A 22,033-nucleotide genomic window follows, 5' to 3' on the forward strand; every position below is an offset into this window, starting at 1 on the left:
AGAAATCAGATCAATATTTTTAACAAAATCACAGAAGTCCAGAACGGCGGAGTTTTATCCGACTAGTTTGTTCTTTTTGTCATTTTCTGTGGAACGATGGGACTTTCCCGAGGAAATTTTTAATCCAATACAACAGAAATATTCTTGTACTCAAAATATCACAATAAAATATTAATTGACTTACAAAAGTGCATTTAGAAAACACACATTTGTACAATGTAAGTGAGAAAAATATTTTTACTTTTTATAACAAATCAAACAACACATGCTTTTTTTTCTAAATATTTTTGTAAACGATCACATTGTTGCGGATATATTTACATAGTACATGTGCTGTGATTTTTGGCAACTTTAGCTTGTTGTTGGGCTAACAAGATTCCAGAGCAACACACAAACTTCTTAAAAAAGGCCGGGATGAAGTTCGGATTTAAGGTAAGGAAGATTTTTACGATCAAATCATGTGCAATAGACAAACTATATCTATTATTTTCTTTCATAGGATAAGCCGTGATTCTGAATATGGTAGCCTGCTCGTAAAGTTACAAATGCTCTGCTGTTTGGCCTTCCAATAGGGCACAGGCCAAATTAGGGCAACTATATTATTGTGACCTTCTTTGAGTTGCGCCAAGTGTGATTGAAATATTTTTGTTTTTAGATAAGATTTTTTGAGGGATTGGTGTTTTTGGTCAGTTAGGTTGTAATTTTAAGGTGGAAAGTTAGTTTTAACTCCTTTTAGGTTGTTTAAAATACATTAATGTGTATGTTTTTTATTTTATTTAGTTTTCCAATCTTCTCGGAACGGTATATCGAAAGGGCAATGTGACTTTCCTCAAAGATGGGAATACTGTTGTCAGCCCAGTTGGAAATCGATTATCCCTATTTGATCTTAAAAGGTAAATAGTAGAATGATTCAGAGTGAGTAAAATGTCCCTTTATTTTAACATAATGTTTTCTTTGTAGTCCTCCCAAAATGCATAGAATATTATTAATAATATAAGGCCTGCTAAACAAACTAGATGTTAACGCAAAATATAATTTACTGTAGCAACAAATCTGAAACTCTTCAGTTCACAACTAAGCACAATATTTCATGTATTGCTGTGTCACCTGATAGCAGCGCAGCGATTCTTGTTGATGAAGGTATGCCTCATATCAATACATGTGATAAAAACAAAAACCTTATTTTTAATACTGCATCACTTTTTTTCCTCTTGTAGAAGGTGAAATTACATTGATTAACTTGATCAGTAAGACTGTACTGCATCGTCATGATTTTCGAAAACCAGTAAACTGTGTCAGGTAAGTTTAGTTGATTGTTTTGTGGTTCTGAATTTTAAATACATCTTTGTAAAAGCAAAAGAACCCACATATCAAGTATTAACCATTTTGTAAAAGTTTTCATTTGTACTATATTATTGTTTTTTCACAGCTTCAGTCCTGATGGTAAAAAATTTGCAGTTTGCAAAGACAATGTAATCCTAATGTATCATGCGCCTGGTAAAACAATGTCATTAAATCCATTCTCTCTGTATCGAACCTTTTATGGAGCATACAACGATGTTACATGCATAGACTGGACAGATGACAGTAGGTATGTAAAGTGACATTGTATGAACATTATTGTGTTACATGTCAACTTGAACATTTCGATCATAGAGTATTTGCTGTTGGTGGAAAGGATATGAACACAAGGGTATATGCAGCAGTAAAACTTGAGAACCTTGTTATCTACTCCCTTGGTGGTCACAAAGATGAAATAGTTGGTATGAAAACAGCTGATGCTAAGTGTATGTAACCTTTATTGGTATTTGAAATCATATTTGTTTTTAAGGCTGCTTTTTTGAAAAGGACTCATTGGATATTTACTCTGTTAGTCGGGATGGGACACTCAATGTATGGGATTGTGACACTGATTTGGATGACCTCAAGTCTCGTGCAGAATTTGAGTGAGTTACAATTTTAAAAGATAAGTGGCTGACATAGTTTAAAAATCTTCTTAATTTTAGAACTGTTCCATACTCAGAAGAATTTGTTGAGGAAACTGAGTTGGAGGAAGAAGAAACTAAAGCTTCCAAAACAGAGTCTGAAGTGGATACAACCAACACCAAGATTTTGTACACCAGGACTGCAAAGTATGTACACATTCTTAAGTTTAGAATATTTTAAATAATATATATTTTATTATTTCACTGTACCTGGAATGTTTTACAGGCATTTTTTCAACAAGGAAGGTGACTTTAACAATGTGACCAGTGTCTCCTACCATTCTGCCACACACATTCTGGTCACTGGTTTTGCCTCTGGCTCTTTCCAGATACATGAACTGCCTGATTTCAACCTCATTCATACTCTCAGGTGAAACTACGAAAAACTATGCCTACTCCTTTTCTCCTGGTTTCTCTATAACACTATAAGTCCAATACAAATATTAAAACCAATCAGGTAAAAACCTACAACATTAGTACTGAAGACAATTAGTTTACTTGAGCATGTATCAATAGATTGCTAGAAACTGATCAACTTTTTCAAAACTCTTGTTCTTAATCTAACTTTTTTGTTTGCAGTATATCAGAGCACAAAATTACAGCTTCTGCATTTAATGTGACTGGAGATTGGATTGCCCTTGCTTCAGCAGATCTTGGTCAGCTACTGGTCTGGGAATGGCAAAGTGAAACTTACATAATGAAACAACAAGGTCATTTTAACGGAATGTCATGCTTGGATTATTCGCCAGACGGACGATACATTGTGACTGGTGGAGAAGATGGCAAGGTGCATAAGTTTTGTTCTATAAAAACATCACATGAACCTAAATGTCTGAAAGACTAAAATGAAAAATTCAATACAAAGGGTTAATACCTAAAGTAGGGATTTGCTGAAGAAAAAACAATTTTGGAAAAGTGCTTGATGTACTATGGAATAGTAGTCCTGATCTTTTTGTGTCTTTGCGTTTTAAGGTAAAAGTTTGGAATACAAACAGTGGATTTTGTTTTGTGACATTTTCCGAGCACACAGCGGCCATCACCGGCGTCCAGTTTACTTCAAATGGTCACGTGATAATGTCTTCGTCCATCGACGGCACGGTCAGAGCATTTGATTTACACAGGTGTGACTTTTTTATTTTTTAAGGGTACAGTGAGCTTTTCTGTAGTGCGTGGTATTAGTCTAATTTAAACCGACGTAGATGCAAACAGATAACTCATTTGTTTACTACAGGTATCGGAATTTTCGAACCTTCACTGCGCCACGTCCCACACAGTTTTCGTGCCTTGCTGCTGATGGTAGTGGGGAGCTTGTGGGGGCAGGTTCTGAAGACAATTTCGAAATATACGTATGGTCTGTAAGAACTGGACGACTTCTGGATGTACTTGCAGGTTGGCGTTTGTTGTTTGTATTTGTTATGTAAGTGATATCAAGTCTAAGTATTAATTCTCACACCAAAAGCAACCACAAAGCTGTATTCTGTGCAAGTATATTGTTTAGGTTCACTGTTTTGCGTTTTGCGTATTAAAAACAAAAATCTGTTTTAATTCCAGCACATGAGGCCCCCGTTTCAAGTATTGCTTTCTCGCCAAACGAAAGTTTGTTGGCAAGCGGATCGTGGGACCACAGCGCCATCTTGTGGAAGATTGGCGACGAGAAGGGAGCGCGTGAAACCATACAGATTGGACATGACGGTAAAATACATCACTGTACAATCATTACAAGTCACTTTAATTAATACCAAAAATCGTGCTTAGTTATGTCTGTTGCTTTTCGACCTGACGGCAAGGAGTTAGCTGTTTCTTCACTCAACGCGGAAATAAGCTTCTGGGATGTTCAAACTGCTACGCAAAACGGGTCCGTCGAGTGCAGGTGGGAAAGCTAAAACCTTATTGATGAAACTGATTCTTTTTTTTCATAGAAAAAGTGCTTGAAACATCATCGTTTTTATCGTTTTTTTCGCATCACTAGTGGAAAGCCTACCAGGTGGTGCACAAGTTTACTGTAGCTAAAAAATCAAAATAACATAATTAGTATTATAATTAGCATGAACTTTTAGTTAGAATGATACATTGTGCGTTTGTGCCACAATCACTTTACACAAACTAAACTGATAGTAGGCATTGTAGTTTAGCCTATTTTCGGCATGTAAGTGGCAAACGAACAGGTTTTTCGGATATGAGTGGTACCCGACTTGAAACATTTTGGCAAACACTGTTTTATTCAAAATCAAATGCCCCACTGACCGTTACTGGGTCGCAGCCTGGTGTTTGCAGATCCCTGCTTTTAGGGCATCGAACAGTTTTTTTCCCGACATGTCAGTGCACATTTTTGTTTCCTCTAGACACGATATTGGAGGCGGACGAAGTCAAACCGACCGGGTTTCAGCAAAGACGAGTTCGTATGGAAAAGCTTTCCAGACTCTCTGTTACACTGCAGATGGCGAAGCAATTATCGCTGGTGAATAGAAATTGCAAAAATAGTTCAATTAACTGTGTGTGCTTTGCTGTTTGACTGATGTGGACTGCGCTTTAGGTGGACAGACGAAAAACGTGTGCGTTTATCATGTGAGGGAACAAATGCTAATGAAGAAGTTTCCTATATCAAAAAATCTTTCCTTTGATGCCATGGAGGTGATTTTCCTTTTTTTGTCGTCATAACTTTTAGAAAGAGAGCACCTAAAACTCGCCTGAATGAAACGCACAAAATATTTTAACAGCTAGCGCTCGACCATTTCCTTTTCGGTTGTTCTGAATTATTCTTTCCTAAAAGCATGAGATAAATATATTCATACTGGGATCAGTCCTGAAGCGTCGATGCAGACCAGCGATCAAGGCATACTTATCGATAAGTACGCCGTCAAAGGCGTCATACCGATTCAACCGGTCTCCCAAGCATTCCCATATATATACATTATTCCCGGCTTTTACCCTTTTTCCATTGTGACGAATGCCCATAGAAATGTGTTTTTTTCATCAGGAATTTTTGGACAAGCGAAAAATGACAGAGTTTGGACCTTCAGCGTTGATCGACATGGGAAAAGAGGACGAAAATGGGACCGCCCTTAAATTACCCGGGGTTCGAACTGGGGATTTAAGCTCCAGATCCTTCAAACCTGAAGTCCGAGTTTCGTGCATACGATTTTCTCCAACAGGTGAGGACCTGACTTGTAACTCCTTTTGACCCATGCAAAGTTCGCATATATTGCCGTTTGAATGCAAGGGTGTTGGATGTTGGAGAAATGCAGAACATTATAAAACGCACGAAAACACAGAAGTTGTAAACCATGTATCACGCGATTTTCTTAATTAGCCACTGACAAGAACATATTTTACAGGCCGCGAGTGGGCGTGCACGAGCACCGAGGGCCTGATGATTTACAGTTTGGATTCTAACCTTGTTTTTGATCCTTACGACCTCGATATCGACGTGACGCCTCAAAACATTCGAAAATTGCTGGATGTAAGGAAGACTTTACAATTTTATGCACGCATGTTGTCAAAAGTTTATGATATATTTGGGCACATTTGAATGTTGTTTATTTTCCATTTTCTTTCACAGAACAAAGACTACAGTAAAGCTTTTATAATGAGCTTTCGATTGAATGAGAAGAAACTGATAGAAGAAGTGGTTGAACACATTCCACATACACAAAGTAAGTAGTGCACCTGACGAAATGCCTGTTTGTGAAGAATAGTAGATTTTCATATTAATCTAGAATCTAGATCTAGACAGTTCGTAAATATTTGCGCAATTTGTCCGCCTGCGATATGCCAGGAAAGAAGCATCTTCCAAGACCTCAATTCACAGAGCGTTTTGGTCAGATCAAAGTGGTCATTATATTAAAATAGAAATCTCATTTCAAAGTCAATGTTATTGCGGCTGATGCCTATCCCATTTATAACATAAACTAAACAACTCCCTTCCCAATGCTAACCAACATACGTATGTGTTGTTCTGCAGTCGACGCTATCAGCAAAAACCTGCCACAAATTTACGTGGAAAAGTCGCTTGAGTTTATAGCACAACAACTGGACGCTTCCCCTTACATCGAGTTCTACCTTCGCTGGTGCCGAGCGCTTTTGGTCAATCACGGGCCTGTGTTGAAGAAACGATCGAACCAAGTTATGACCACGATGCGTCATCTGCAGAAGGGCTTAACCGGAAAGGCGCAAACCATAGGAAAACTGTAAGCAAAGATTATCTGATACGGGGCAACTACTGTTAGATTTAATCCCGATCTAAGCATGAGCTAATCGAGCGATTAAATTGCCGATAAATACGTCACTGCATATAGTTGTATGTGGAAAGGATGTGGTTTGAGGTCGTGCAAGACGGTTGTTGCCTCGCGGCGGGGCATTTTCGCGACGCTGCAACTAAGGGATGGTTTCGAATCAAGGCGATGGGAATCAAAAGTTTTTACAAACTGACCCGGGTGCGCCTAAATGTACAAATAGATTGCTGTTTGACCTACACCGTCCGATGGGCTTTATGCATTTAAGATAATCATCATCGTCAACAAACGTGTAAACGCACCTTGTTTTGTTGATTTATCTTTTAGATGTCCCTTTAACTGACGACACAAGACAACTTCGAAATCATTAGTATGCAACAATGCCCCGATTGAATTGAAGGAGCACCTCCAAAATACTAAATATAGGCGAAAATTTGCATTGCTTACAGAGTTGGGTTAAGATTACTGCGCACTTTTGTCGGGCGCCAGATTCTATTATTGTTACTATGGCAACAAAGCATGGCTAATAAATTACAAAAAATGACCACAAAATTAAACAATTTTTGAAGAATTGACTTACGGTTTCTGCACTCGGCGAAGTCCATCGAAAATATCCTCCAAGTCAATAGGATATCTCATGAAAAAAATACTGACTAAAACACACGATATATACTGAATTATTTTTTTCAGTTGCGACTCCAACGTCCACCAGATGCGCTACATCCTCTCACTGGCTAAGCTGCAAAAGCTAAAACTTGCCAAAGAACCAGAAGCCGAAGAAGCAATAGTTGGAAGTGAAAGCGACGAAAGTGATGACGATTTACAAATAATGTCGGTTGCCGCCACGTGATCCGCATTGCTATGGAAACGCAGTTATTAACCACGTGAATCTGTTTGGCCCTGTGCCAATGCTTGAGGTGTGACAAAACAGATGTCTTAACGCGTACTGTTTTGCATTTCCGATTTTCGCAAATACAAAGACATTCCGCGACAAACAGTTTCTGCTCATAAATTAATGGGTTTCTCTCCGGAGGGATTGTTTGCTTTTCTTTCCTTCCCTGTGGTTTGTCAGCCTTGTCAAATTTTTTAGTGGTTTTAAATGAAACTCTTTCTTTTGTAGATGGTTTTGTAAATGGAATGTAGTTTGTAGTAAGTGTAGCCTAATCTTTGTATAGCTGAAGTTCTTTTGAGAACCTCAGTTGAAGCAGTGGTTACGAAAATTTAGCAAGGTAAGCACATAAGAGAGCGGCATTTATTTCGTCCATTTACAAGCACAAAACCACGCGATTTCACATTTCTTAAAAAACACGGAGACGGGCGCTTGGAATGACAACTTGAGATGACAAAGCACAATGCAGGTAGTCCAAATTTACCAACAAAGAAACTTCACGAAGACTGAAGTTTCCTGAAAGCGTCGTCCTGCATAATTTTGGCACTGCATCTAGAGGTACGAAAAAAAGGTAACATGGCAGCTTCAAGTGGTTCATTGCGACTGTGGCTTAGTTTCAGCATGATTAATAATCGCATGTAGGCGATCAACTTGGGATGACATATTGTGCTCGTAAAAATCCATCGAACCCATCTTAGTGTCACCAACTGACACCCGCTTCGCTCTTGACCCTGCGCGAGGTTGATCTGGCAACGCAGGTAATAACTGCAGCTCCATATCTGCTTGTGCTATGTCGTCCGCAAGCTCTCTTTTCGGAGATATTGGGGTGACAGTGGATGCCACATGATCAAAACTGGAAAAAGTTGCAAAGTTTGCATATACAATACGGAAAATATTTTTTAATATAACAATAGTTGATACTCACTGTTCCATAAGCGAAATCAGAGCAGAGGCTTTTAGGACCCCGAAGTCGACGAGGGTTACAAAATGTAGCAGCAGATTGTTACGTAGCGAATGACGCGCTATGAGGGGTCCATACAAATCGAGAAATGTTCGACACGAAGAAAAAAGCTGGGCGTCAGCAATACAGCTAAGCAAATAAATAAAAAAAAAAAAAACATCATTAACTAATCATAGTACGCCAGGCTTACTGCATTAAAGGTGTGATATCAAATCAGAAGATTACCAATGTCACTTAATATTTGTTGTTGTTTTTTACCTAAAACTGTCCTCTTGGGTGTATACCAACGTTTGTGCTTTCTTTTAACTCAACGGCAACATATTAATAGCTTCATTGTCTGTTTAGTTCAGAAAGGTCAAAGCACAAATACGTTTTCTCGTGACATGACCTCATTGGCCACAAAAAGCTGATGGTATCCTAAAATGGGATGGCGAAGGCGTCTTTAAACATGGTCCCATTGAGTTTATTGCCCAGCCTGTGGTTCATTTCGGTCCGATACTTTCGCTCAGACACGGGGTAGCACCAACCAAGCCTATCACCTTGGGCTAAATATTGGCGTATTCTCCGTAAACAGTGACAGTAAAAAAATACCGAGCTGTCTAAACCAATAATTATAGTAAGCAATACGACTACAGGCGGTTTGCATGATCTGATTTGCATACGCGGGCACGTGTATTTTCGTAATTACGTAACAATACGCCGCATATGTCACGCGCTTTTCAAACCAATAATTGGTAACTCCCCTTGAAGAACGTACATCACTTTTGCCCGTTTCTTCTTTTTATGTCACTTTTCAGTACTGTTCAAAGTCCATTTTGAAGACCATAAACGTTTGAATAATAAAGCATGTCGCCTTTTACGTCTGTTTGGGGCGTTATATTCGTCATTAAACTTTTATTTAGTTAAAAAGACAAAAAAGGTCATATTTACCCCCACCAGTTTTTCATAATGTACAAATTCCATAATTTCATTACAGGCTTCTCTCCCTCGTTTACGTCTGTAAACTCGTCCAACATTCGCTTAGTGTAGGCTCTCAACCAATCAGGATCTGCCTCGTCCTCCGAATCACCTTCAAACTCGCATGGACGAATAGGAACGGCGTTGCGACTGTGGAAGTACAGCCGATGGTGTCCTGTGACAATTTAAATTTATTTTCTCATTTTAGACATGCTTTCGTTCATGAAAACGTTTACGCATTTATATCACCACGATTTGTCAGTTTCTTTAGGGCGGTTCCAGCTTCTTTGCAAAGAACATAATAGATTTCCTAATAATACTCCTACATTTAAGCACCACATTAAAAAAAATCCCAAAAAGATTATGTAGTTCACAGGTGCTAAATGTACTTTGTATAAACTCTTGGGCACAAGGCATATCCTGTTGTGGTATTCATATTGCTGGGTAATTCATAAGCCGAATGAAAACGAAATCTAACTTGATGCGTCAGTTCCGTGTGCTAGGGGTATCCCACCGGTTATTATTGCCGGTGAATCATCAATTATATAGTAATTAACTCTTCACGAAGCTTGCACGCGCCCAATGCGCTTACCACCAGTGTATATTTTTATTAAGGCAGAACGATTTTTAACGCATAGCCCGGTACATGGTAACGGGGGATCACAGGTTGCCCAAAAACGCCGGAGGGTCAGTTGCACAATTCTTTCAATATAACTGCCCCTTTAAATTAGTTGCTAACATTGAGTGTATATTTAGGTTATAATCTCAGTACCAAGTGGTACAGCTGTTAAAAAAGAAAAAAGCAAGAAATGCGCCTCTAAACTAAACAGATTGGAGGCTTGTAAGGTGTAAATCTCCGGCGGTGCAAACTTATACCTAAACATGGATGAAATGTCTTTTGACACCCCTAGAGATGTTTCGTTAGCGGGACCAAGAGCAGAACCACGTTAAAAATAGTTTTCTAAAATAGAATTGTCTTGTCATCCTTAAACGGCACACCCTTTCTTGTTGCAAAATTTTCACGCACACAAAATCCCAAACCACCAAATGACAGGTGGTGTTTTGCCGTCACAAAGTATGGGGTTACCCAACTAAATTCGTTCAAAACTTGAAGTCATTTAAACCAACAATGACGGGGGAACACACCAATACTGCAAAACTGAAACTTGGAAATATAACTAAATTTAAAACGTATGAGATCAGCGTCCTCATCATTACTGTTTATACTGTAGTGCAGTCAGCAACAAAAACGTATTTTTTCACACTTCACTCCGTTCTTCTTTAATTTCATTTTTTGGAGGCTTTTTGAAATGCCGGTGTTTAAATAAATATTTTGCATATAAGCAGGCCTGCGAATATATTGGAAGTTGGAACCGTTTAAGTATGACGTTTAAACGTGGTGTTTATTCTGGCAAAGTTGCCAGATGCAAACATTCGTAAAAAGGTATATTGTTAAAGACCTTTATCCTTTTACTTAAAAACGAGGACTTTCCAAATTTGCTTTAATTTTGACAGGAATTTCCATACTTAACATCATAAAAACTACATGTTGCTAAATTTCATAGTTAAATGAAAAGTTTCCAAACAAAATGGCATTCAGTTTGTGCAAGCTATCTGACTTCAGGCTTTTTACTACTAGCTTGATACAATCTATTTATTTTTCTTATCACCTGCAGTGTAATGGGCAGTTGGGGATGCGTCGTTTTCTTCCTTCTCAAGAAGTTCGGCGAGGGCAAGGTTTGCACAACGTCGTTCACGCCGCGGTCTGTACACCAAAGTGTCAGTCACCTCGATACGATGAACAGGTCCCCGGCGGCTGAAGGCCATTCCCGGCTGGGCAAATATAAACTGTAAAAAAGTAATGATATTAAAAGACCCAATGTGACTAAAACGTAAAATGTATTGCTTTTTAGCCGAAATTTAGTTTTGGCCGATACCTACTTGAAACTAGGGATGGGCCGAGCCGAGCCGAGTCAGAACCCGAGTACTCGGTACCCAGCATCGCTATTTTTGATGCTCGGTGCTCGGCCGAGCAGTTGAACAAACTGAGCCGAGCATTAAATTTGCATATTCATGCCCATTTATACGAAACTTGTGTTCGAAAGGTCATCCAAGAACAAAAATGACTGTTTTATTAAATGCGTCAGATGTTGGAATAGCTCGTATTTCTGGGGTCTGTACAGCTTAAAAATTCGCTGGTGACGTAAGAGACCTAGTAAAGCTACAAAACTAGCTGGAATTGGGAATGTTTGTGACGTCACAATGCACCGAGCGTGCTCGGCCGAGCACCGAGCATTAACGTGAGATGCTCGGTGCTCGACCAAACAGAACATTTGCAGTTTTGGCACATCCCTACTTGAAACTACAATATTTTAAGGTTGTACACGCCATGATCTCATAACGCGTTTCGTATATTTGTTATGAATGCTGTTATCGTAGCTACAAATTTAGGTCTGCGCTAAACATCGTGCGCGTACAGGTCGTGCGGTTTACCTAACATTCACAAACACAATAGCTGTATATACATTTCTTTGTCATGAACAACTTGATCTACCACAAGGGGTCTTCTTAAGTGACATGTCTCCTTACACCGGGTGGCACAGAAAAAGCCTCCAGACAGGACACGGAGTTTTGCTGTAGATAGCATTATACCAAAACCGACTGACGAAACAAAGCATATAACCGCAAATATCCAAACACGGCTCGTCTCTGTTAAAGGGCGATCGGGTGCCAACAAGAAACGGTATTTTGGAGAAACAGCACGCGGGACTCGCCTTTAGGTTATCTCGAAATTCCCCATCTTACCTGTGGGTTGCCGCAGTACGATCCGTCGTAACACTCGTTAACTGATACCTCGATGCAGGAGCCGTGCTGCTGCGGTGAATAGGTAAAGTTGAAGCGAGGATGGCAAAGCTTGAGGTGCTGCGGAATACAAATGGTAGATTGGGACGCCCGATAAACAAGAATTTCGGCACACGCGACACCCAGAGATCAAGCCGATAGATGAGCGGTGGAAACATTTGGCCTAAGTGAAAGCCGTTGGTATCACTTTTCGCAGGATAATGCGGCTATAGTTAAGATCGACTTGCCCGGGCCGCCGTATTGGAAAGTTGGGCAGGTATATGCGTATTAAAAACTTGGGACCATGTGGCTGCATGACGTCGAGTTATTTATTGTTTTAGCTAAGTACCTAATCTCGATTAGGAATTACTGTATTTTATATCAACGACTTCGAAACATGCGGGTTTAACCACCGTTAAATGCAACCGACGGTACCCCACCAGGTTCGTGCAGACGGTTGCGACCCTACAGCAGAACATACTTAAACCACATAACTCAATCATTATTCAAATAACAAGACACTTGGCCCGATAACCGATGCTTTTTTAAGGCCCTTGCTGTTTTACGTAAGAATGAAAATGTGTTGAAGTGAACATAAAAATAAATTTGACATGAGCGATTGTGCATAACGGCATGTTGGTGAGAGAGAAAAAAACGATTTCACAATTTACAGCCAATTTGTGATGCACTTTTATACGTGGTTCAATATAATGTCATAGATACCTTTATCAGACCATAAAGGGTCATGCAGTTGAGTTGGCACCAGGGACAAAAAAGATCCTCTCTGGCCTCTGTCTGTTGTTGTGTCTCACTGTTGTAGATGAACTGGTAGTAGACGAGAACCTTGTCTTCCGACATCACACTGTCCTCATCCCTGTCGCCCTTTGGAAACGTCGCCGATTGCAACTTCGATTTTCGGTATTCAACCAATTCTACGGGCAGTGTGTTTGGTTTGTCCGTATCGCCTGAATGATCATGCAAAAAATAAATGCATGTCCATTTTGGCTAAACTTTTTTGGGTATAAATTTGAGTCCTTGTATATGATAAGAATGAAAAATCAGTTTTTTTCGCAAGTTAGTAAGACCATGCAAAACAATCGCTTGAAAATATATTACAAAAATGTAATGTTGTTTTTGTACAAACAGAACAAAACAACGGCAGACAATTTTTTTTTCACAACATTATGAAGCAAAATGTTACCGTTGGTTTCTGAGGCAGCGTTTGTTTTCACACTTGGCCTCCGCCTCATTCGTTTTGTCTCGGGCTCATCGGACGTCGCATTCTTTGTATCGCCATTCTCGCTTGCGCTTAATGGACCAGGTTTTTCGTTTGCCGACCAACTGCAAAAATAAGAAAGCGGAAACTAAAATATGTTTTTAAAAGTTCCCATTTTGTTAAAGAACCATCAACCAAAATGTTGACAACCTATGGTACAAAAATGACTGCTCAAAACTTTCATGTCAAACGGTTTTGACTGCTTTGTTGTCGCCTTAAGGATTAAAAAGCGATTAAACTTGGTGGTAAGTGAACCCAACATGACTGCTTTTCAAACTACACTTTCTCCCACATCAAAACAAAACTGCGTATATTTACCAAAGTTTAAACTTGAGTACCGGTGCACTGTTCATTGTACTCAGCAGTTCAATGTCTCTCCCGCCATCAAGTGCTTCCCACGTGGCGTTTCTCTTCCGGCCCACACCCTCACTTTTCGTCCTTTGTATAAACATTCAAGTGTCAAACGCTTGTTGCGGTGTTGTATTTTTAATCAACCCATAAATTTAATTACATTCTTTTTATGTGTGTGGATTAGGAGAACTGACCTTGTAAGCGACAATTCGTATTCGCCGTCACTTAGAAAAAGTTGTTTCTCGGAATTAAACATCACCAACTCAGCTTCGTATACGGCGTTAGTGGTCAGTGTGCAGGATCTGCGAGAAAATAGTACAGTGTTTAAAATCCTAATTAAGTTCCATCACTTTGCTTGAACTGCACATACCAATACAAAAGTCAAATTTACAGTTACAATCAAATGATTTGTAAGTTATTGTACTATAGACAATTTTATTTCCTTTTCAAAAACGAAAGTACTAAGGATTACAGCAAATTTAGAATTAACAGCAAAGTGCTGTACTACAAATAATTCTCCCGACAACCAAAAAAATGAAGAAAACAAGATCGTCTTACTTTTCATTGTGGTTCTTTTTAAATTTCTTTGACGACCCATTGACCGGTTCTTCGTCGTCATCATCATCTTGTTTATCATCTGTCACAGTAAAGTCAGTATAAAGTACGGCAAAAATAGTCGTAAAATATGTACAATATACAACTTGGATCAACAAACAAACTTCACGGAAAAGTATACAGCAAAGTCAAGGAAAGAAGTTATATTATTACCGTCGTGAATAGTTCGGCGTCGTCTTGTTCCGGTGGTAAGGTTTTTAAGCGAAATACCAGCTGGGTCGTCCTCTTTTCGCTTTCGTTTTCTTCCACCAGGACCGTCGCTCTAACACGAATAATGGAACGTAAATAAACAGACCAACATACCGAGTGTGTCTAATACGGTGTGAAACTGCAAGTGACCATAAATTTAAAAGCATCAAGCCAGTACACGAAGAGCTACAGACAGTGCCCACTGTTTCGACCTATTAGGTCCCATTTGAAAGTGACTATTTTTCATCAAAAAATGTAGCTTACCCAATTATCGCTGTTGTCGCTATCCGAAAAGTCGCTTTCGCTTTCCGACTCATTGTCATTCGACTCGTAGACGCGAAAAACGAGTGAATAATTTTTCACTGAGGTGCCATCGCCGGTCTGGTACATGTGAGTGGTGCTCAGGTACAACGGGTCTTCCTCGTAGGCGTCAACATTGCGTGGATTGATTGGAGTGTCGGTAATCCCGACCAGCTCTTCGGTGTGGGAAGATTCACCGTCCTTCCTCCGGCAACGGTGTGTTTTGCGAAGGGACACTTGAGTTTCCAAGCTGGAGAACTGTCGGGTCAAACAGGTAACCCATGTTTATGTGGGATACACACGCCTCACGTGATTAAAGCGTGGTTAAAGAGCAACCACGCGGTTGCTGAAACACGTGGGGTAAGACATTTTCAGTAACGCAATCAAACTAACACTGCAAAAACTACAGACAGAAGCTGGAAAAATGCATTGTAGGCTACTCTATTTTACAAAAAGAAACAATTTTACAAAAATATTGTAGTTACTAGTGTGCGTTTATGAGTGTCCAACTTTTTCAGACCAGCAAGATATGCAATGCCACAGTATCACCAAGACATGCCACAGTATCACAAATCATTTTTACAATTTTTAGTCAGACAATTACCGCATTGAAAAATAACATGCAAAAGTTTTCAGTATAATATTTGCTGCAACAATTAGAAATTAAAGAGGAGTCTCAATCCAAGCCAACAACTGTGCCTTGAAACTTTTTCAAATTAAAATCAATATGGCTGTGTAAATACTGAAGCATACCTTTCGCCCAACATTATTTTCAGATCTCACACCAGGATCAATACAAAAACCCAACACAAGAATTTTGAGCTGGTCATATTGTTGTTGTGGAAGGAGTTTGTCAGTTGACTGTTTTGTTATGCAAGCTTCAAGCATGTCACCAACCTTGAATTTCTGCAATGTATATAGATGTGCAAATTTTAAACACTTTAAATTTTATCTATATTGTAGAAATAATGTCATGTGTCACTAAATACCTGTCGTCTAGCATGTGTTCTTGAGTTCCTCTTTAACATGTACAACAGAGATCGGTGTAAAAATGTTGGAGAAATACAATGCCGAGCTCTCAGGAAGCGATATATCTGTGTTGGTTTCTCAAACATACGTAGAAATTCTTCTCGATCCTAATAAACATTTTTGGTGTTACAGTTAAATACCAAATAAACAACAATACTGCAAAAGCATAATGAAATACCTGTCGAAGATCTGGTACCACATCCTCCTTTCGTTGCTTGTCTATTTTTTTTGGTCTTGGCATTGTGTGTTATTACAAACTGATTTACAACCAGTTTACCCAAGAAAAAGGTAGGTCTAATAATAATTCATGTCAATTAAACACAACAGTAAGTGTTTTGTATTTCATAACTCTGATTCTAATTTGATTTATAACTCATAAGTTGCAGTAAATAAAAAAAATTGTAGAATTGTGTGAGTGAAAACAGATTTTAGTTTTTTAGTGTGATGTCAAATTAGAACAATTTTAACAACGATGAACTTGTATCACTAGTTTGTGCAAATTAGCATAAAGATTGGTATGTATAAACAGTGGGTCCAATCTTAGCAAATGCAAAATAAAGATATTTAATACCAGTGTTAAACCTAACTAAAGTGCCCAAAGTAGTACTTAACTTCTTGAGAAATCCTAAAAGAAACTAAGACTAAAACATCACTATTTTGTTCATACAAATATTAATTATAAGTGCAAGATTTCCAAGCAGTATAATTGATGCAACTAAAACCAATGTATTTTAAGACAAAACATTATTTGGTAAATACCAAAAAAACGGCTAATGCTTCAAACCAACAGTAATGGAAACCTTAACAACAGTCAACAATTGCTGTGGAAAATTTCTGTTAACTTATTGGTAGCCTCAGTTTAGCTGAGTTGCATTATTGGATTTACTGCATTACTAATTACTGTTTAAAATTACATTAAAAGATTGTTTTGACCAGTTAAACTTAAACGAACCCTATACAATTTAACAACAATTGCAATTCGTACCACCCCCATTGTCTCGAATGTATCCACGTGATGGCGGGAAACAGTTCTCTCGTGCTGCTGAATCCAAGCCAAAAGTTTTACCCCAATACGGTATTATAGGTGTTTTTTTAATACGCAGGTATGCATATTTTTCAAACATATTTTTTTTAAAGTAATGTACCTTTATAAATCGTGCTAGATAATCTTTTATGTACACTCCGTTTGTATTTAACTCCACCGCATAGGACATCTTACACGAGTAAATATTTTATTCATGAGCGCAAAATAAAAGTACGACAAACAAATTTTGGCAATTTGCGGCCTACCATTTATCAATAGGAATTAAATTTTACCTAAATCTTTTCTGAAATAAATAATGATAAACTATGAAAACAGATTTTAAAATCGTCTGTGCTGGGAGTGAATTTCCAACCAGGGTCATAAACGACATGTTCTTGGTTTTCCACGTGAGCTACCTTTGTTAGCAGTTGCATCCTATGATAGGTTTTTGAGGTGTGGTGCGATTTTCTAACTATTCAGAAATTATATTTAAACAATTCTGTTTTTAAAAAATGTATTTTTAACATTCCAAACATAAAAAACAATTGATTTAAATCTTCTCACGAAAAATAAGTACAGGTGTGTGTATTTTGTATATTTTAGGGCTAGGAAGAAAATCACCAAAGCTTCGCCAAAAGTACATAAAGTGGCACCGGTCTTATTTTTCTATTGGGTGTTTAGGTGAAACTGCGGTTTCGACCACACCACATGCGGTTCGGGTAAAGTGGTGCAAATATAGTACACCAAAAATAATAAGCACACCCGGATAATGACGCTACCATTTTGATATACATCAGACTTACCTGATATGAAAAGTTGCCTTTGTGTCGTGTCCAACTTCAAACACTTTCCTGCTTCACACTAATTTGTGCTCTTGTACATTTTTTCTGAAAAGCGCGTACCTGGAGAATTGATTTGTTTACTCGTGACGGACACTTGTTTTTTACCTGGAACTTTGACGAACTGCTTCTGTTGAAAGGTGACAAACATTCGAGTCATTGACATTAAAACATGCTACAAAACACCATAAAAGAATAACCATCTAAATATATCTTTTGGAATATGTAATACGTATATTTAAAATGCTACAAAACACCATAAAAGAATAACCATCTAAATATATCTTTTGGAATATGTAATACGTATATGAAAATGTTTTGAATTTAAACATCACCCAGCAGCTGCCAATATCGTACAGCGTGTCCACTAGGTCCATTTTTTGGTTCAAACAAAAAATATTTCATACTTATACTCACATTTAAATGTCAAATTTGCCTTCGAATTGTGTACTGTAAACAGTTTCAGTATTGATGCGATATTATCGTTATATGTCCGCGGGCAATTGGTGCAGGAAAGGGAGGGATATATTGGAATAAACTTTACTTGCGTTAGTAAATTGGTTTATCCGTATTTCATACAGGAAAGGTTTTATCATGTCATGAACTATTTAATGCAATGCAAAATGCTGGATCGTTTAGCAGTCTTCTTCAATGTGGTCTACATTCATGGTTTAGGCAGTGCATGTCAAACATTTGCGTGCATGCTGCATACAAATGTGACAGCTTTGGAGTGGAATGTCGCTTGAAGTGCTTTGATATACAGTGGAGTCAATTTCGATTTAATCACCCCACGGAGAATTCTGGAGACAGTGTATAGAGTTCAGTTGCCGTAAAACGCTTACTCGAGGTCAAATTCGGAAAAACAAATTACTGTGTAACCGCACAAAACTGAAACGTGGAAAAGCAATTTGCTAGTGGCATTGGGTCATTTTAGCCAAAGCGCACATAGACATCATTGTCGAACAAGCAGACCATTAAAATGGAACCACAGTAAGCCTGTTCACATAAGCGGGTAAGATTCAAAACTTGTCCCTTAAATTTACTCCAGGTTCTGACAACACATTCTTGGTAAATTCTAAGTCTGAAATAGCCTCTGTTCACATGGATATCAATTTACCCTCTATTTATTCCATTTTCCGTCTTAGTACAGTCATAAAACATACCACAGGGATTTAAATTATGATAGGATAGGTATTGCGGCTTTCGGGTTAACGTTTCTCTTTCATGCTTCTTTTTTGACATTTTAACAAAGAAAACAACACAACTTTGTTACCTCATGTGACAATTTCATCAGCCAATTTATTTTTATGATCTTTGCAGTTTGCATTTTGTTTCTGATAACAATTAAAATATTTAAAAACCATGATATCTCATAAAGTCACAGACTGTGTAAGAAAAGCATTCGATAAAATTTACCCGTTTTTGTTTAAAATATACCCACCAAATCTACCTGGGTAATTTTATCAACATTTACCCTGATATTTATCTAATTTTTCGTTTGCTATTTTTGATAAAAAACAGTGTAATTTACTGTAATTTTGTTTGTGTATGTGTTATTCCTAAACGAAGGCCCAGAACATGCAAAATGAAACTTTTATTACCTATCATAAAAAAAAGCTATGAAGGCATTTAGCACGAGTAAGGCACCGAGGCAAACGCAAACGATGGATAAAAGCTCTGTGGACGGATTACACCGTTTATTGCAAAAGATGTACAGTATTAAAGGGAATACAGTACGGTTCAGTTCATCTGCAGTGCAGCGGAAAAAGGATATCGTGGGTGCTATGCAGTATCGGTTCATTTTGTGCTGTTCTCGCTGTTTCGAAAAAGTATTTGTTGGCAAATTCGAAAGTATAAGTGTAAACGTAAGAATGCAGAGTGTAACCATTCACGTTTATATATTAGATAACACAGGCATTCGTATGGAATCTTGTTTGTGTCAAAATGCAGGAAATTAGGCAGAAAATTGAAATAAATAGGTTTCAGAAACCGAAAATAGACACTCTTTTCGCATGATTTGTGCTTTGAACGGTATGCATGTGTACTGTTAGCAATCCGTACAGTTTTGTGCGAAAGTTTATTTTTACGTATAAACGTTGAGAATAGGTTTGTTTAGTTACATTTGTGTTTGGGTCAGTGTTTGCGGGTGTAACCTATGTTCAATGGACCGTGTAGGAAGCGCACGTGATGTTATCGCGTTCAGAAAGGGTTACAACCATTTTGATGAGTATATGTCCTACATTTTTATCGCAGATACCTTTGACGGTGATCTAATCGTGATGCCGCGTGTATAAACCGAAGCGATGTTATCGTCACAACTGGTTTTCACGATCATATACGGTTTTCAAAATGCGGGTGTTGAAATGTCAACGCTATCTTTCGCAAACTGTTTATCACCAAACATAGAGCATTGTACCATAGTTGCTGATTGTTCGTTGCATTTCTGGGGATTTCTAACGTGACGCTACCTGTGTGTCCTTTTGTTTGATACAAAACAACTAGAGATGTCCAGCAAGCGTGTTTAAGCTAGCGCGACTGATTAAAGTCCATTTTGACTTAGCGGGATTTGGGCTAAAATTGCCGGAAAAAACAAACTTTTCGAACCACAAACGTTACGTCGTGTGGTGAGTCCCAAGCCCCCAGAAAACCCCAGTCGATTTGGTTTCCATTTGTCCAGTAATAGATTTCCCCAATACTGTGAGTCATCAGCAATAAATGTGTCACAACCCCAATAGGAAATACACAGATATTGTCGCAAACGTGATGTTTTTCGGAAGTGCATCAAGGCGGGTACTGGATTTTGGTGAAGATTTTATTGAATTAATGTTAGGCTCTCCATATTACTCATGCGCGATTCATAAGTGTGTTGCCTTTATAAAGACTTTCTTCAAATATAGGGCTGATTCTGTCCAATTGGGACAAGGTGCGGCATGATTTGAATGTAGAGCGACCTTTATCACAACTAACAAAAACAATATTTTTTTTACATTTACATCCAATGCCGATCCCTTGCCTTTAACGTAGAAATTGCTATGTTAGTAATGTTTTTTTTTGCAAAATATATTTGACAGCATTAAAATTATTTTTTGCCAACAAAACTTCAACCCATTTTTTTGTCATTTTAGGGAAGGAATATTAAACTTTGCTAAGCAGTTTTTCCGGCGCCTAAAGAAATTTACTTTTTTATGGCCATAATCCACGAATTCCAAACAATTGCGCTCGAGTGATTTTGGGGCCAGTCGTGAAATTCAACACATTTATGACATTCTTGTTCACTTCTGTAACGTATACCGTTCGAACCGCAAATAACATAGCGATTTTATCTTATTACCTTTTTGTTGTAAATGTCAGCGTAAACTATTTTCACGAGCACCTGCACCGATAAATAAGTATTGCATAGTTTATTTTGACATATTTTGACATAATATTTTTACGTGCTTTAGTATTTATGGGGAAACCTTTACTATGTAAAATTAAAAATCACAGCATTTGCTGCCAACCCTCTGTACATGAATTACTCTGAGAATTGTTTAGCTCTTTATACAAAACATTTCAATCTCAATCGCTCTTTTCCAAAAAACACTTATATATGTTTTCAAGGAAGGCTTCCCGAAATTGCCGACTACAAAACAGTTTTTCCGAACTGTGTACTTTCACACGTATCAACAGTCTTTTCGCATACCGGCACCAAACCACTGTAAAAGTCAATCGACCTTGTCGGTACATCCTATTACCAATCAGCACTGATCTCATAAACAAGGGTGACTGAGAACTCGCTTTGAATTGCCGTGATGTAATGCTGGTGTATCGAGTATGGGAAATGGAAGTGACTCTAGGGTTTTAATTTGTCGCTATTGACGTTTAAAAAAGGCGCATGACGCATCATGAACACTCGGTATCCGTTTTGACAATGATATTGGGCGGGGCCTCTAAACAAGGGTCCTTCGTCATTTCAATCCGCATTATAAACATTTGGAGCTATATTTGCGGTAGAACTGTAGGGGCAGCTGGTTAAGCCTCCCACAGGTTATGCTTTGCCCAATAGCTAACGGTGTGAGAGTAATGAGAAGCGACAAACGACATAAATAATAACTTTTAACGAAGTTGTTTTCGAACTGGCGGCCATAGCTAACTTATCTAAGTTATGACATCCGCGCGACTGCCCAAAGGCAATCAACTAACCAATCAACCAAATATTGGATAACATCTATTTGCGCGACACGTATGTTTCCATGGGACTTTGCTGACAACAATTCACTCGGTGTCACGGTATGTATATTGTTCTGTCAGTGACGCACAATTTTAGTGACGCGTTAAATTGAGTGTGTTTTTGTCTTCTATGCGCCTCTTTTCTGTGATAATACAGTTGAGCTACACTGCAAACAAAGTTTCACGTGCAACGTCTTTGTTGTCGTAAAACGCTGGAAAACCATTCATCGCGTTGCTTGACAAACAACAAAAAATAGGGAATGTCGCATTTTTATCGACAATCGGTCAGTCAATTACCCTATCGTTTTCTAAAGATGGATGCAAATCAATGTCAAG

At 38.3% G+C, this 22,033-nt stretch overlaps 2 protein-coding genes and 1 long non-coding RNA gene across 4 annotated transcripts; 1 reads left to right on the forward strand and 2 right to left on the reverse strand.

Moving 5' to 3' along the window:
* Positions 1–318: 318 nt before the first annotated feature.
* LOC145239272 (periodic tryptophan protein 2 homolog) lies at positions 319–7,212 on the forward strand. 2 transcript variants are annotated; one of them, XM_080102577.1, is made up of 21 exons: positions 320–432; positions 781–893; positions 1,046–1,140; positions 1,218–1,299; positions 1,430–1,591; positions 1,657–1,763; positions 1,832–1,946; positions 2,007–2,132; positions 2,212–2,355; positions 2,565–2,772; positions 2,958–3,106; positions 3,217–3,374; positions 3,537–3,677; positions 3,741–3,855; positions 4,328–4,443; positions 4,519–4,616; positions 4,963–5,137; positions 5,321–5,445; positions 5,545–5,638; positions 5,947–6,172; positions 6,908–7,212. In XM_080102577.1, exons 1-21 carry the CDS (start codon positions 415–417, stop codon positions 7,065–7,067), a joined length of 2,727 nt encoding a protein of 908 aa, XP_079958703.1. In that variant the 5' UTR covers positions 320–414; the 3' UTR covers positions 7,068–7,212. The 2 variants fall into 2 exon arrangements, with proteins under 2 accessions (XP_079958704.1, XP_079958703.1); XM_080102578.1 differs by lacking the exon at positions 5,947–6,172 and having other exon boundaries at positions 319–432; positions 6,908–7,030.
* On the reverse strand, positions 3,696–4,332 carry LOC145239275 (uncharacterized). Its single transcript, XR_013862267.1, has 2 exons — positions 4,230–4,332; positions 3,696–3,991 (listed from the first exon to the last, which is right to left on the reverse strand). It is a non-coding gene; the product is annotated as an uncharacterized LOC145239275 (long non-coding RNA).
* Positions 7,213–7,455: 243 nt separating the features above from the next.
* LOC145239274 (polycomb protein suz12-A-like) lies at positions 7,456–16,555 on the reverse strand. Its single transcript, XM_080102579.1, has 15 exons — positions 15,804–16,555; positions 15,586–15,732; positions 15,350–15,502; positions 14,561–14,854; positions 14,261–14,369; positions 14,051–14,129; positions 13,687–13,794; positions 13,460–13,579; positions 13,067–13,206; positions 12,589–12,830; positions 11,830–11,946; positions 10,695–10,872; positions 8,998–9,199; positions 8,032–8,196; positions 7,456–7,959 (listed from the first exon to the last, which is right to left on the reverse strand). The coding sequence occupies exons 1-15, from the start codon at positions 15,864–15,866 to the stop codon at positions 7,701–7,703; spliced, it is 2,376 nt and encodes a 791-aa protein (XP_079958705.1). The 5' UTR covers positions 15,867–16,555; the 3' UTR covers positions 7,456–7,700.
* Between the last annotated feature and the right edge of the window lie 5,478 nt (positions 16,556–22,033).

The sequence above is a fragment of the Phallusia mammillata genome, chromosome 7, assembly GCF_965637545.1.
Source record: "Phallusia mammillata chromosome 7, kaPhaMamm4.hap1.1, whole genome shotgun sequence".
In the NCBI taxonomy this organism is placed as follows: Eukaryota; Metazoa; Chordata; class Ascidiacea; order Phlebobranchia; family Ascidiidae; genus Phallusia; species Phallusia mammillata.

Coding starts and splice junctions, on each gene's coding strand:
- LOC145239274 (XM_080102579.1), bottom strand. CDS start 15,866: ATGCCAAGACCAAAAAAAATAGACAAGCAACGAAAGGAGGATGTGGTA. Junction 13,795..14,050: donor AAAAAGAACCACAATGAAAA/GTAAGACGATCT, acceptor ATTTTCTCGCAG/ATCCTGCACACTGACCACTA. Junction 13,580..13,686: donor TACGAATTGTCGCTTACAAG/GTCAGTTCTCCT, acceptor GTTTATACAAAG/GACGAAAAGTGAGGGTGTGG.
- LOC145239272 (XM_080102577.1), top strand. Junction 4,444..4,518: donor TGGCGAAGCAATTATCGCTG/GTGAATAGAAAT, acceptor ACTGCGCTTTAG/GTGGACAGACGAAAAACGTG. Junction 5,446..5,544: donor ACATTCGAAAATTGCTGGAT/GTAAGGAAGACT, acceptor TTTCTTTCACAG/AACAAAGACTACAGTAAAGC.